The 14,495-nt window shown below is 41.3% G+C and overlaps 1 protein-coding gene across 3 annotated transcripts; it reads right to left on the bottom strand.

Annotated features, from left to right (window-relative positions):
* Positions 1 to 7,154: 7,154 nt before the first annotated feature.
* Positions 7,155 to 14,170, bottom strand: LOC109201585 (uncharacterized). 3 transcript variants are annotated; one of them, XR_003219032.1, is made up of 2 exons: positions 7,481 to 14,170; positions 7,155 to 7,285 (listed from the first exon to the last, which is right to left on the bottom strand). XR_003219032.1 is itself a non-coding variant. In XM_025905488.1 (2 exons), exons 1-2 carry the CDS (start codon positions 13,545 to 13,547, stop codon positions 7,830 to 7,832), a joined length of 5,523 nt encoding a protein of 1,840 aa, XP_025761273.1. In that variant the 5' UTR covers positions 13,548 to 14,170; the 3' UTR covers positions 7,155 to 7,829. The 3 variants fall into 3 exon arrangements, 2 of the variants coding, with proteins under 2 accessions (XP_025761273.1, XP_025761265.1); XM_025905488.1 differs by having other exon boundaries at positions 7,155 to 7,916; positions 8,112 to 14,170; XM_025905480.1 differs by having other exon boundaries at positions 7,155 to 13,725; positions 13,921 to 14,170.
* Positions 14,171 to 14,495: the final 325 nt, after the last annotated feature.

Here is a 14,495-nt window from a genome sequence, read left to right as displayed (position 1 = left end):
AAGCAATTATTAAAACTGAGAAAATCACATTGTGTTCATGTAGGCTGTTTTTCATTTAGCAGCCAACGTAGATTTCATGAAACTTGATCAGTTGATGTATTTTACTATGGTATTGCAAATAATAAGTCAGACCGGAGGAATGCATAAAAAGTCATTGAGAAGAACTGAAAAGGGATGTGCCTCCGAGAGCACTAGGCTTTGATGCCTCACTGCTAGTGACACAGTTTGATACCTTGTTAACAACACTGAATGAAACCAGGGCATGGTATACAAAGCTATGTTTTGTTTGACTTCAGGGCCAAATTGTATTCCATACAGTACAAGTTATTATACTGGACTCTGTAAAAACTTTCTGGTGGAGTCTGTTGACAGCACTTGGGATGATCAAGGTCATTCTACCATTTATTCTAAATCAACAAGCTTAATGCAGAACTAGCCTTTTGAGAGACTCTGAAGATAGAACATATACTAGTAAGAACAATGACACATCTGCTGGAGTGCCAGATTTTATAAAACACTCCATCATCATCTGAGAGCACATCCACACGGACTAAATGTACTGGCTCAGACTTGGTGTCTGGGCTTAGAGAAGCCTGCGTTTGTCCCAAATTACTTACTATCCTCTACAACACTACATCCCAGTTTCCACCATAATGTTCTTCATGGAAGTATAAATCAGGTGGTATCACCCCCAACAAAGATTATAGTAATAGGATGTGCCACCACCACAACTTCATTTATAGTTGCAGGTTGTACTGCAAGGAATCAAATTCAAAACATAGCTAACATCAGGTAGCTACATATATGGTGTAACCATCATTCTCCAAATAGTAACTGGCACAAACTTGATTTTTAAGAAAACTGAAAAAAACTTCTTGCTGGGCCAGGATCATTCCGACTGATTGATCCGGAAGACATCTTGAAAAGACTTGGTCTTACTATGAGAGTGTGTAGAGGGAGAATCCCATTGTTAGTGCATGTCCTGAACCATGGCATGGCTGTATACAGTACAGCAGAGCCCCACACAAGCATATGTCAACCACAGTGTTTCATCACATTTCTGAAGGTCTGGAAAAGATAGATAAGAGCCAACAGGTTGACAGCAGGAGTAGTGCTACTAGTCAGAAGGGTACTGGACAACATGGGAGGGAATCATCAAGATGAACTGGATTGACATGTGCTCCAAGCCTGAATGAGTTTCCTAATCCAAGCTACATATGATCCCAGTCCCAGCAATCAACTGCAGAAAATTGCCTCCTCTGCAACTCTCCAAACCCCAACCCCATCCAACCGTAAGATTTGTTGTCTAAAGGTTACTGCCCTTATGACATGACATGATCCTGCAGAAAAAGACAATGACCTCAGAGGTCTGCTGCCTGGAGACAAATAGAGCTCAGCCATTTCTAAAACGTCAGCTGGATTCCTTCATTAGACAATGTGGAAGATGACAGCAGAGTGCTAAGTGGGCATCAGTCTTAAATGCTATTGTGAAGTTATTTATTATATTAAAATTCAACTTAGAATTATAGGTTTTCTTTTATTAGTAATTAATTTTTTAATTAATTAATTAATTAATTAATTTTAGTAATTATTAACATTACTTTTTCGGCTTCTGAGGGTGGATATGCCATAAACATTTTGGGAACCACTGCCAACCAAGACTCTGTTAAAGTATCGTATGGCATGGCATTTTACATTAGACTTTTAAAATTATGTTCGTCTCCTGTGAGTTGTTACAGCTGTCAGTATACCTTTTATATGGTACTGGCACTGTTGTCTGCCATAAGCAAATCAGCTTTTCAAATCTAAACCTTATTAATAACACTGACAGAGTCCAAAACTCACCCAGTTTTTCAGTGAGGAATGTTGTACACTAATATAAACTGATTATTTAACCATCACACAATGAATGTTTAAAGTTTTTAACAATATCTTAGTAGCTATAATGTTTTTGGAAAGATCTCCTCCAAAAAAGAAGATATTGCTATGAATGCATTTTTCTGGGGAAAAAATGCAAAAGAGTCAAAGTGGACATGATGCAATGCTGCAAGACTTGACCACATGCATAGGAATAAATCTGCCAATTCAGCACTTTTCTCCTTGTTACTTACCCCTGACCTGCTCTTAAAAAATATAGTCAGCAGCATTGCACTACCTCTAATGATGTGTAATCACACTGGTTTCCTGCATAATGCCTTCAGTGTTGAGAGAGTTTATCAAGAACCACAGATATCCAGGGACATTTTAGGCAGATGGTGATACTCTACTTCACTTAACAGAAAAAGCACGAGAAGACATATTTTCACACCTCAGTAAATAGACCTCGGAACACATTCATATTTGAAACAGAAGATCATGAATTTGTCTAATTTCTTGATGATTTTATGCTATACTGCATGGTGGGAAACATGAATGGCTTTGATCAGTGTTTCTCCTTGTGTGCTGTATGTATTCCATCGTTTCCTTAAGAGCGGGGAGAGAAAACCATTAAAGTTATTCATGTCAATCTTTAAGCTCTCTTGGAAAAAGAAAGAGAGAGCAAGGCTGTTTGAAAACTCATATCCATGTTTGCTTGTGCTCTTTTCATTACGCCTCGTACTTCATTCTGTTTCAAGGCAACTGAAAGCAAAGTAGAACCACACTTGAATTCAAATGGAGCTGCAATTAAATGCAAAAGCACTGAGAACCAACGTGACTATGGGAATGTTCATGCATTGCAGATTTCATTGTATCATTGCAAGACTTGACCTCACTCTAGAGGCGAGTCTTAATTAAATGTTATGTGAAATTTACTAAATACATGAATTAGCATCATCCTGAAAAGAAGTAAAAGTAGTCTGTCAGCCAGATGACCGAACACTTTGACCCAGGATTATATGTATATATCAGCATCTTTTAATTTAATTAACTATATTAATTTTAAAGAAATAAACTATATTAACCTAATTTGATAATGTATTTATTTACTTTTTATCTAATGACATCATCTGGTTAAAAGTTAAACATTTCCAAAATTTCAGTTTATGGCAGAATTCCTAGTACGAGATTTGTCTTAATAAACTCAGCAGTGAACCGTACTGTGCTTATGTCTTGAGCCACCCCTCAGAAAGGCAGTCTTTGTTCATTTTCTCTTTCTCATGTGGTCCTGAGCAATACTTCTCAAGGCTTTCTCAAAAGTCTGGACATCGACTGCTTTTCCACTTATTTTCAGTCCAGTCCTTTTACTGTATCTGAAGCTTTTCACTGGATTTTGTTGTTGTTGTTTATACCACTTACTGTTCTAACCCAAGACTCATTCAAGCACAAAAAAGGCACCTAACTTAGAAAATAACCTATTTTAAATGCATCCTTAGGCACTAGCACCCAGTCAGAAAATCACAAAATTAGTTGAATCTATGTAAAACATCAATGACGACACTGTTTTTTACGGGTATAAAATATTACATTTGCAACAACAAGGTGTTTCCTGAAGAACAACAAGCTAAACATTTGGTATGCCTTTGCTTGTTTAGTGGAGTCCTGGTGTGCTGGAAAGTGGACAAGAGAAGAACAAAGGATTTAAAAAGTCATGTCCTTAAAAAAAAAGAAAAAAAAAATCAGCAAAGACTTGAAACTGAAATGCATCTGGCCCATCAGCTGGTCCATCTACTCTTCTATGAAAGGCAGCTCCACTAAAGCACAGTAGAGGGTGTGTCATGGTTTGGGGCTACAGTTCGTCCACTCATGTTGGAATCTTCTTAAAATTCATGGAATTATGAACACAGAAAAGTACCATCAGATTTCGATTCACCATGCAGTACCATCTGGAATGTAATTGATAATAGCTTCGTTGTTCAGCGTGACAATGATCCCAAATAAGCTGCCAACGCAGTAAAAGCATACCTTGATGGAAAAACACAAATGAACACTATGAGTCATGGATTGGCCTCCCCAGAACCCATTAATCAACATTATTGAAGCAGTGTGGGAACATCTTGATTGGGAACAGAACAAAAGGCAGCCAACATCCAAAAAAGAGCTTTGCAGATTACTACTATGTTTAACACACACGAGAATGTGTGTTTGTGTGTAAAAGAAGAAAAAAAAAGTGATTTTTCTCAATTGGTTTTAAAGTAATTTGTTAATATCTAAAATATCTAAATATATATACTCAGGAAGTTTAATCCAGTAGTGCAACTTGTAGATGCTGTTTTTAAGGTTAGCAGTGGATTAATGTGAATCAAGCCGTAAGTGTGTGTTGGCCAGCAGCTGTTTGAGGCCTAAGTCCAATTCCAAGAAGCATAAGACCTCCCAAACAAGTGCTAGGTACAATGAGGTGCATCACAGTAACTCTTAATTTCCTTCTTTGCCACATCATATTTGCAGCAAGCCAAGAAAGGAAGAAGAGGAAATAGATCTCCTGATTGCTTCCATCTATAATTTCTTATCTTGTGGCATAGGCTCATTCTGCCTCTCCCTTACTCTGCCACAACCCATCCCATCCTCACCCCCCTACCCCCCAAAGGCTATGCCTTTAACTGAATGGGTGTGCCACCCATCTCAAAATTGAATTGGAGGGGAGAAAATTAGAAATGAGGGCATTTAAATTTCAATTTATCTTTTGAATGAGACAATTTTGATGTAAGTCCTTTTAATGTTACAGCAAGGAACTCCCACATCCTTGATACCCTTCACCATATGACCTTGTCACCTATACCCCACTGCCTCCCTTTAAAGCCCTAGCAGCATCTCCCTGTCTGCTCTCCCACCCATTTAAACAGCTCTACATCTTTAAAACAGTCAATTTCCAAGCCAAAGTATGCCACCTGCTTTTGGCAGCTGGAAGCCCTGGAAAATGTAGATAAATGAACAGAGCCACCTGAGGGATTTTATGAATCTACTGCTGCTTGGCAGATTTATTTGCTCCCTGCCACAGAGAGCTGCACTGGTAAGCACAGATTACACTGTACAGCATAACTGCCCCCAGCCCATTCTCCTGTCTTATCCTCTGTATGTCCACCCATACAAGAACTGAGAGGTTGTTGACCTGTAATTCATCAGTATTTCAAATTGTAAACTGCAACCTTGTGTTTTTCTGTCTTCCCTACCTCATCATTACAGCTCTGGAACAGATTGCATAGTGCTCTTGGGAGCCTATGAACATGTTTGTTTAGTGCTTGATATAATCTTATATCATTATGCAGAAGCATATTTGAAAAAATCTTATAAAATTGTAATCTAAATTGCAATCTAATGTATTGCTGCCCTGTACTATAATGCATTTGTATGTAAATGTTTGTTGCTTTACAGAATATTGTCTCAAATGGTTCCATTCTGTATTTCATTAACTTTAATTATAACTTAATTAAATTGTGGAATAAGATTTATTTGTTTCTCACCGTTAATTATTTAAAAATATAAAAAGAATGTTCGTCTTTCGTTGTCATCAAACTTTTTAACAGTGTGCCATGTCACTGCATTATCACTACTTTTATATTTTCTTAAAAATTAAACATATGTAATTGATACGTTAAAATTTTATTCAGTGTGAAGTTTATTTTTTCCCTCCCTCTGCCTGAGGCTACCATATGTTGTTGTACCACTGCAGATTGAATGGAACTAGAAAAAAGAAAAAAAAACATGTAACATCTGCTTCACAGGTGGCAAATGCAATATGTTATATGTAGGACATTTTCAAAAATAAAAAACATTACAAGAAAAAAGTCTCAAAACGCTAAAGTCTAGCAAAGGGCCTTATGTGATAGTCGACATGAAAGTTGGTCGGTCAGTTTACTTACCTCGAAGTACCAAAATCATCAACGGGATTCAATTAATTTACCACGTCAACATTAAAAGCTAAACAACATAGCATTTTTTGAAACACTGCTATGAAACAATGTCTGCTGAGCTATTCAGAGCTGTAACATTAGCTGACTTAAGTTAACTAAATAAAGCAAACCTTGTCTCTGTGTATTTTTTAAATAATTAAGCTACGTCTCTATTTATTCAATATTTATTATTTATTCAAATTTATTGCTAGAAATACACAGATTTAAAAACTTGCCATATCCTATAATAATGATTTTAATTTGTTACTATATACAATCCTGTCATCAACTCATAATTTACTTCAAGTGTGAATTTGAAGCTGAGCCACTTCCTTTTTACAAATTTCTGGAAATTACATCAAATTTCTGACATTATAAATCACCACAAAAAGCATGCAATGGACACCTGATAATATCTGTGTGCAGTTAGCCACATCTCTGGCTAAGTTTCTTAAAATTTATCTTAAAAATATAGAGGGTATTTTTATGAATGTGTCCTAATGTTTGTCATCTCAAAAAGAATGACTAAGTTAAAAAATGGATAAAAGAGACAAACAAGGCTCTCATTATTATTTGCATGAAAATATAGCTTTAAAATATAGCTTGATTTTCTTTAGATTTAGTATGTACCCAAATTGTTAATCGCAAAAAGTTAATCGCATCATTTTCGGCTTTGTATTGACTGACATGTTTATATTCATTATGCCAATCTTAATTTTTAGATGATGAGGAAGTAAAAAGTAAACAAGCAGATGTTTTCAAGTTAGACTTAGAGACTCATACTAAATAGAAATGTAATGAGTTTTCCACTGAGTCTTCAAGTACCTGCAATTTTCTGCATTGATTAGACTTTATTCATCAAGTTAAAAGAGCTTTTAACAAACAGGCTCAAAGTTGTGCAGACTCTAAAATCTAAATACAGATAAAGACAAGATATGAATAATTACCGATGTAAATATGTGGGGTGTGTGTTTATGTTTTTGTGTCAGAGAGAGAGACAGAGAGAAAGATAAAGGGACAGAGGAAGAAAGGCTATCTGTAAAAGTGACAGTGCTAGGCAACACGGCGAATCATGCAGGCACAACAATTAAATGATGAGACTGCTGCCGGGAGAGACAAGACTGAAAAGATAAAATGTGAGACAAAACACAAGTGCTATTGGACTGAAGATATAGTGCCATAAAAAAACACTAATGTCAACATATTTGCACGGAAGTGAAAAAACAATGGTTCATTTACAGTAAATATGCACAGATGCACACAATAAAAAAATTACATTGTGTAGGTTACTAGCACTTATCTATGACCTTCTTTATATGTGCTGTAATGTTGTTCTGCTGCCCTCAGGTGAATGTATGGCTATTCACCCTATGCAGCGAGCTTAACATAAGAGGAGATGGTTCCAGGAACGACAGGACACATCGCTTTGTCTTTTGTCTTTAACTGAAGACCGTTTTTTCCTCTTTTAATTTGTAAGACTGTGAACATACAGTAAAATAATATGTAAGCATCAGTATCGACATATTTGCAACCAAAAACAGAAGTTAGCAACATAGCTTTTCTTATGCTTTGCATTCGCCATAAACATCTTTCCTTACACGTTCAAATAAGCTTTTAAGTAACATGAAAGTAACAAATCTTACAGAAAATAAAGCTAGACAGTGCTTACTTACAGATTATGGTTCAACAAACTCCCCAACGATGTAAACTGGGCTTAAAGTTGTGCAGGTTGTTTTCTGCTCCATGCGTTTTCTCCCACTGCCTGTGCGAACTTTGCCTGCTGCTTATAACACATCACCAAAAGGGGGCAGTGTAGCGCACACTAAACAACCAAAGAAGAAGCTACAAAACTCAAGGGGTAATACTGCCCACTGGTGGGAAAACTGAGAAATGCCCCAGCCAAAGAAACCCAATAAAGCAACAACACAGGGGCAGAATACTCCCCGCCTGACATCCGTGGAATGTCATTCTCAACTAACATGTAAAAAGCAAGTGACATACAATGAAACAAAGTTTCTGCTTTTAAGTACAATCCTTAGACACCAATAGCACAACCTCACTTATAGGCCTTATGTAGCACCTGTGTTCACCCTTGCGGAAAATCTTCACCTCTATTTTCCTTACAAGCCCATCCTCACTGGGAAAGGTTTTGGTGATGAGTCCAAGTGGCCAATTATTCCTATGTTCAAGTGTCTCTCTTAATAGAACAACATCTCCTGTTTGTAGGTTAGGCTTTACTGTTTTCCATTTGCGGCGGTCCTGAAGTCCTGAGATGTATTCCTTTTTCCATCGTCTCCAGAAGACATCAGCGAGGTATTGTACGCGCCTCCATTGAGCTTTGAACAGATCACTGCTTCCAAACTGACCTGGTGGGATTGGTGGGGTCGTAACCTTTTGCGTGAGCAGCATGGCAGGGGTAAGGATGACTGGGTTATCTGGATCTGCAGAAACTGCTGTTAACGGACGAGCATTCACTATTGCAGTGACTTCAGCCATTAAGGTCACCAGTATTTCATGGGTAAGCTTTGCATTCCTGTGTTCTAGGAGCATTGCATCAAGGATTTTGCGCGTGACCCCAATCATGCGCTCCCAGGAGCCAGCCATGTGCGACGCATGTGGGGGGTTGAAAAGCCATTTGCAGCCAGAGTCTTCCAGAAAGCTGTTTAGTTTGCTGTTGTAGCAGCCCTGTTTGTCAATTTGCAGCTCTTTGCAGGCACTCACAAAATTTGTCCCACAATCGGACCTAAGAAGTTTGACTGCACCTCTGATGGCAAAAAAACGACGCAGGGCATTGATGAATGACGACGTGTCCATTGATTCTATAACTTCAATGTGAATGGCCCGTGTGCTCATGCACGTAAATATGACTGCCCATCGCTTTGCGTCCGCTTGCCCACCACGCGTTTTTCTGACAGTGACAGGCCAGGGCCCGAACACATCAAGCCCTACATGTGTAAACGGAGGGTCAGTGGACAGCCTATCCTCTGGTAGCTCAGCCATAATCTGTTCCTGCTGTCTGCCTCTTAGTTTTCGACATGTCACGCAGCTGAATATCATTTTGCTTATTGCTCTTTTTCCTCCCACAATCCAAAAGCCTGCAGCTCTGACTGCCCCTTCAGTAAAATGTCTGCCCTGATGGCATACTTTCACATGGAAGTGTCTTATAATGAGCTGGGAAAGGTGGTGTTTGGATGGGATGAGGATAGGATTTGTTTCATCCGAAGTCAACTGTGCTCGTCTTAGTCTCCCACCCACTCTGAGTATTCCATTTGTGTCGAGAAATGGGTTCAGTTTGCTAAGTGGGCTTGACCTTTTGAGGGGCATACTGTTCTCAAGCTGTCTTATGTCATCTGCATAGACTTCTCTTTGGACGGTGCGAATGATAAAGATCTTAGCTTGATCAAGCTGCTTTTCAGTTAAATGCTCACTACAGCTGTGCCAGCCCTGGCAGGAGCCTTCTATGTTCTGCTTAAAGGACTGAACAATGTGTCGGAGTTTAGATATAGCTTTCAGTAGTACATTCCAACTTGAAAACCTTTCGAATCTGGCACTACTGAGAACATCCTTTGCGAGAGTGGTAACACAAGAAGTTACCTCATGACGCAGTTCGTTGTCAGTCTCTGGGTCTACAAGATCAAATGACTCTGCCTGAGATTGACCTGCTTCTGACTTGGTAAGGAATGCGGGTCCACTGAGCCATGTGGAGGCAGAAAGCTGCTCCGCCGGTAATGCGCGCGTGGCATGATCAGCAGGATTTAAGTGAGTGGGCACATAATGCCACTGGTGAGCTTGTGTAGATCGCCTAATGCGTTCCACTCTGTTGTGCACATAGACATAAAAACGCCTTGTTGTGTTGAAGATGTAACCGAGGACTACTTTGGAGTCTGAATAGAAGCTCACCTGATCAACTGCGATGTCCAGCTCGTCCACGACTAACTCCGCCACCTCGACAGCCAGGACCGCTGCACAGAGCTCAAGTCTGGGTATGGTGATGTCTGGTTTTGGGGCAAGCCGTGCCTTGCCAAGAAGGAAGCCCACTTCATTATGACCATCTCTGTCTGTGAGTTTAAGGTAGGCAACAGCAGCCACTGCCTTGGTAGAGGCGTCACAGAAAACATGGATTTCCTTGGTTACTGCTGCAGAGAGTGGTATTGAGGTGAACATTCTGGGAATCTCAAGCTGTTGTAGATGTTTGAGGGAGTGTTTCCACTGTTGCCACTGTTGTAATTTGTCTTTAGGGAGTTCAGTGTCCCATTCACTAATGTCAGTGGAAATGTCTCTGAGTATGACCCTGCCCTCTACAATGACAGGGACAGCAAAGCCAAGTGGGTCATACACACTATTAACGACTGACAATACTCCACGCTTAGTGAAGGGCTTCTCATTGATGGTTATCTGGAACTTGAACAAGTCTGTAGACAGGTCCCAGCCCAAGCCCAAGCTTCGCTGCATGGGTGTCTGCCCAAGGTCAAGGCCCTGCATGTCAGCTGCAAGGTCCTCACTTGGAAAAGCGTTTGTGATGGTAGGACAGTTGGACGAGATTTTATGCAGGCGTATGTTACACTGAGCCAGCATCTTCTGAGCCCCACAGAGAATGTTGATGGCCTCATCAGCGGAAGGAAATGATTTTAGTCCATCATCCACATAAAAGTGGCGTTCAATGAACTCTCTTACATCATTGCCGTGTTCTTTTTCTCCCTCCATCGCTGTTCGTTTCAGTCCATAAATGGCCACTGATGGGGAGGGGCAGTTCCCGAACACGTGGACTCTCATCCTGAATTCCTGTACTTCTCCATCCAGATCATGGTTTTTAAACCACAAGAAGCGGAGGTAGTTGCGGTGGTCTTCTCTGACAACAAAATTGTAAAACATTTGCTCCACATCGGCCATGACTGCGTATGGGTCGGACCTGAAACGCATCAGCACTCCCACAAGAGTATTATTGAGATCTGGGCCTTTTAGTAGCACATCATTGAGAGAAACATTGTTGTATTGCGCACTTGAATCAAAAACCACCCTAATTTTTCCTGGCTTCTGAGGGTGGTAAATGCCAAAACTAGGGAGATACCAGCATTCTTGTTCTGGAGCTAGAGCTGGAGCTGGTTCAGCGTGGCCCTTACTGAAAGTTTTGTCTAAAAACTCAATGTAATGGTCTTTCATTTCAGGTTTCTTTTTCAGCGTTTTGCGGAGCGACATTAAGCGACTGAGGGCTTGGTCCCTATTGTTGGGTAAACGCTGTCTGGGGGAGCGGAATGGGAGTGGAGCTACCCAATTGTTCGCCTCATCTTTAGTAAAGTCTCTGTGCATAATTTCCAGGAACAAGGCATCTTCTACTGAAAGAGCCGTTTTGTCATCGTCTACTGTTTGCTGGAAAATGTGTCTGCCTAATTCCGCTTGTGTCTTCTCGAATGTAGGACAGCTTTCTGTGTATTTGTCTTTGATATAGAGTTTGTTTTCACAGGGGCTAAAGAAGGTAGGACGCCCGTTATTCAGAATGTCTGTCTTAAAAGAGTTTACTGTGGGCTTGTGGGCCCCCGAGAGGCAGACATCGCCTACAACCACCCATCCCAGATCGAGGCGTTGGGCATAAGGTGCACTGTTTGGACCATTTACCTGACTGCGAACCTTGTGCGCTTGGATGATGTCCCGGCCCAAGAGGAGGAGAATGTCCGCGGCTGGGTCCAGAGGAGGGATCTGTGAAGCGAGTGCGTGTAGATGCGGGTGAGCCGACACAGCCTCCTTGGTGGGTATCTCATCTCTATTGTCTGGAATGTGATCACATTCTGTCAGTGTGGGCAGCAACATGGACACTTCTCCATTTACATCCTGAATAACGAAATTAGTTGCTCTGCGTCCTCCAGCCTCTGACAAACCTGCACATGTTTTCATGGTGTATGGGAGCATAGTGCCTTTCACATTAAACATGTCGAAGAAAGCAGACCTGGCTAAGGATGAGTTGCTTTGATCATCCAACATGGCGTACATCCTCCTTTTCTCTTCAGGGTTTGTGCGGGGATACACGTCGACTAAACAAATCTTAGAGCAGGATTTGCCATTTAGACCTGGGCCACACACCTCTGTGCAAGCAGTTGTGGTTACAGGGCTTGAAGGATCAGACTCCCCGCCGTGGCTTTGAGGCAGGAGGTTAGAGTCCTTGGTTGCCCACGGAGGCGGACCAGCATGCATGGCAGACACATGAGCATCGCTATTACATTCCAAGCACTGGATAATGGCTTTGCAATCCTTAGCTCGGTGACCTGTGGAAGAACAACACTTATAACAAATAGCATGTTCTTTGAGGATGATTTTCCTTTCATCTAGTGTTTTTGACCTAAAACCCCTGCATTTGGCAAGTGAATGGGGCTTGTGGTGAATAGGACATTGTCTGTCTGGGTTGAGAACTGATGTTTGAGCCGTGACGTTTGTTTGACTAATATCTGTTCTGTTCACTGCAACTGGACCTCTGTATTTAGTTGATTTCAACAATGGCTTATCAGATTTTGGAGCCACTATGTTTGAACTTTGTAACATAAAGCTAGGATCTGTTTTCATTTCTGCATAGTCATTTATGAACTGAACAAAATATGAGAAAGGTGGGTAAACTGCACCATTGTCCTTTTTGTATTTTGTCCCCTGTTTCACCCAGGACTCCTGGAGTCCGTAGGGGAGCTTTTCCACTATCGGGTTTATCCCCCTTGGGGTGTCCAGAAAGCTAAGGCCGGGTAGATAATTTTCACTTTGTGCATACTCTAACTCCAACAGGAGATCTGCAAGCTCCTGCAATAAGTGAGTGTCCTTATTAGATATTTTTGGAAAAGAGTGTAAGCGTTGGAAAAGTGACGCTTCGACTACCTCTGGAGAACCAAAACTTTTGTCTAGACGTTGCCACAAACGTTGAAGACCTGCGTGTGGGTTGTTCACATGGACCGCCCTGATCCTCAGAGCATGTTGTAGTGACTCCCCGCTGAGCCATTTGGTGAGGAGGTCAAGCTCTTCGCTGGACTTGAGGTTGAGGCCCTCTATGGCGTTGTGGAAGATGGACTTCCAGGACAAGTAGGACTCAGGACGGTTGTCGAAAACCTTGAATCCTGCTGTCAGCAGATCACGGCGTGCTAGATAGGCTGTGAAATCTGAGAGTTCAGTCTTTGGAGGCAATGAAGGTTGAGGCAGGGTTGAAATGTCAGTTTGTCTGTGTATAGGAGGTTGCTCCTGATCTACAAAATCAGTGAGATGTCCACCTGGAGAGGAGGCAACTGGTGGTTGACTCTGTCGTAGATGCTGAGCGTCGTTATTACCGACCGGTTGTCCTGTATCAGGCTTTCCGTCTTCATTAACTACCAAGCTGCAGTTAGCGAAGTGAGCGTTCACATAATCTTGAGCGCGTCTGATGGAAGGAGGTGTCTTAGAGGAGACTCCTTGTTCTGTGAGGTCAACGGCATCATGCTCCTCATCGGCTGCCGCTTCCAGGACATGAGCTGCGGCGAGCGCTGCTTCAGCCTCACCCTCCTTCTTCAGAGCGTTTAGTGTTGCCTCGATGCGTGCCTTCTCAACCTCCATGTCGATCTGGCGTTTGGCGTACTGTGCTCTGGTGCGGGCGGCTTCTGCTTCTGCTCTGGCTCGGGTTGCAGCTTGACTGGTGGATGAACGACGTGAAGAACGTGACGAGCGTGAAGAGCGTGAGTGGCACTCTGACCGGACCACCATCTGGGAGAGAGGCGGTGAAGCTTCAGGCTGAGACATCTTGGGTGCTTGATAGGTAGATAATCTTCTTACTCTGCTGCCCTCAGGTGAATGTATGGCTATTCACCCTATGCAGCGAGCTTAACATAAGAGGAGATGGTTCCAGGAACGACAGGACACATCGCTTTGTCTTTTGTCTTTAACTGAAGACCGTTTTTTCCTCTTTTAATTTGTAAGACTGTGAACATACAGTAAAATAATATGTAAGCATCAGTATCGACATATTTGCAACCAAAAACAGAAGTTAGCAACATAGCTTTTCTTATGCTTTGCATTCGCCATAAACATCTTTCCTTACACGTTCAAATAAGCTTTTAAGTAACATGAAAGTAACAAATCTTACAGAAAATAAAGCTAGACAGTGCTTACTTACAGATTATGGTTCAACAAACTCCCCAACGATGTAAACTGGGCTTAAAGTTGTGCAGGTTGTTTTCTGCTCCATGCGTTTTCTCCCACTGCCTGTGCGAACTTTGCCTGCTGCTTATAACACATCACCAAAAGGGGGCAGTGTAGCGCACACTAAACAACCAAAGAAGAAGCTACAAAACTCAAGGGGTAATACTGCCCACTGGTGGGAAAACTGAGAAATGCCCCAGCCAAAGAAACCCAATAAAGCAACAACACAGGGGCAGAATAGTTGTACCTGTGGGTTTCTGTTGCTAAGAATACTTAAATTAGACAAGACTTGAGTCAGTATTAAAATTCTTGAAAACATAAAATTTTACAAATTAGTTATATCCATAACTGGATAGCACCACAAGGAATGGCATCATAACAATTTTTAAAACCCTGGTATAATTTAGCACTAAGACATGACAACCGAAGGTAGCTACAAATAACAATAATAGGCGCTATTAGCACAAAGCCTGGGCATTCATGAGTTAGACTGCCTGTGTGCTGAGTCAAGGTAAGACCTGTGTTTTTTGTGTGACCTTGTTTTCACTG

Source organism: Oreochromis niloticus, linkage group LG1 (assembly GCF_001858045.2).
Source record: "Oreochromis niloticus isolate F11D_XX linkage group LG1, O_niloticus_UMD_NMBU, whole genome shotgun sequence".
Lineage (NCBI taxonomy): Eukaryota > Metazoa > Chordata > Actinopteri > Cichliformes > Cichlidae > Oreochromis > Oreochromis niloticus.
Note: the sequence above shows the minus strand (reverse complement) of the source record. Positions and strands in the feature narration are given on the sequence as shown.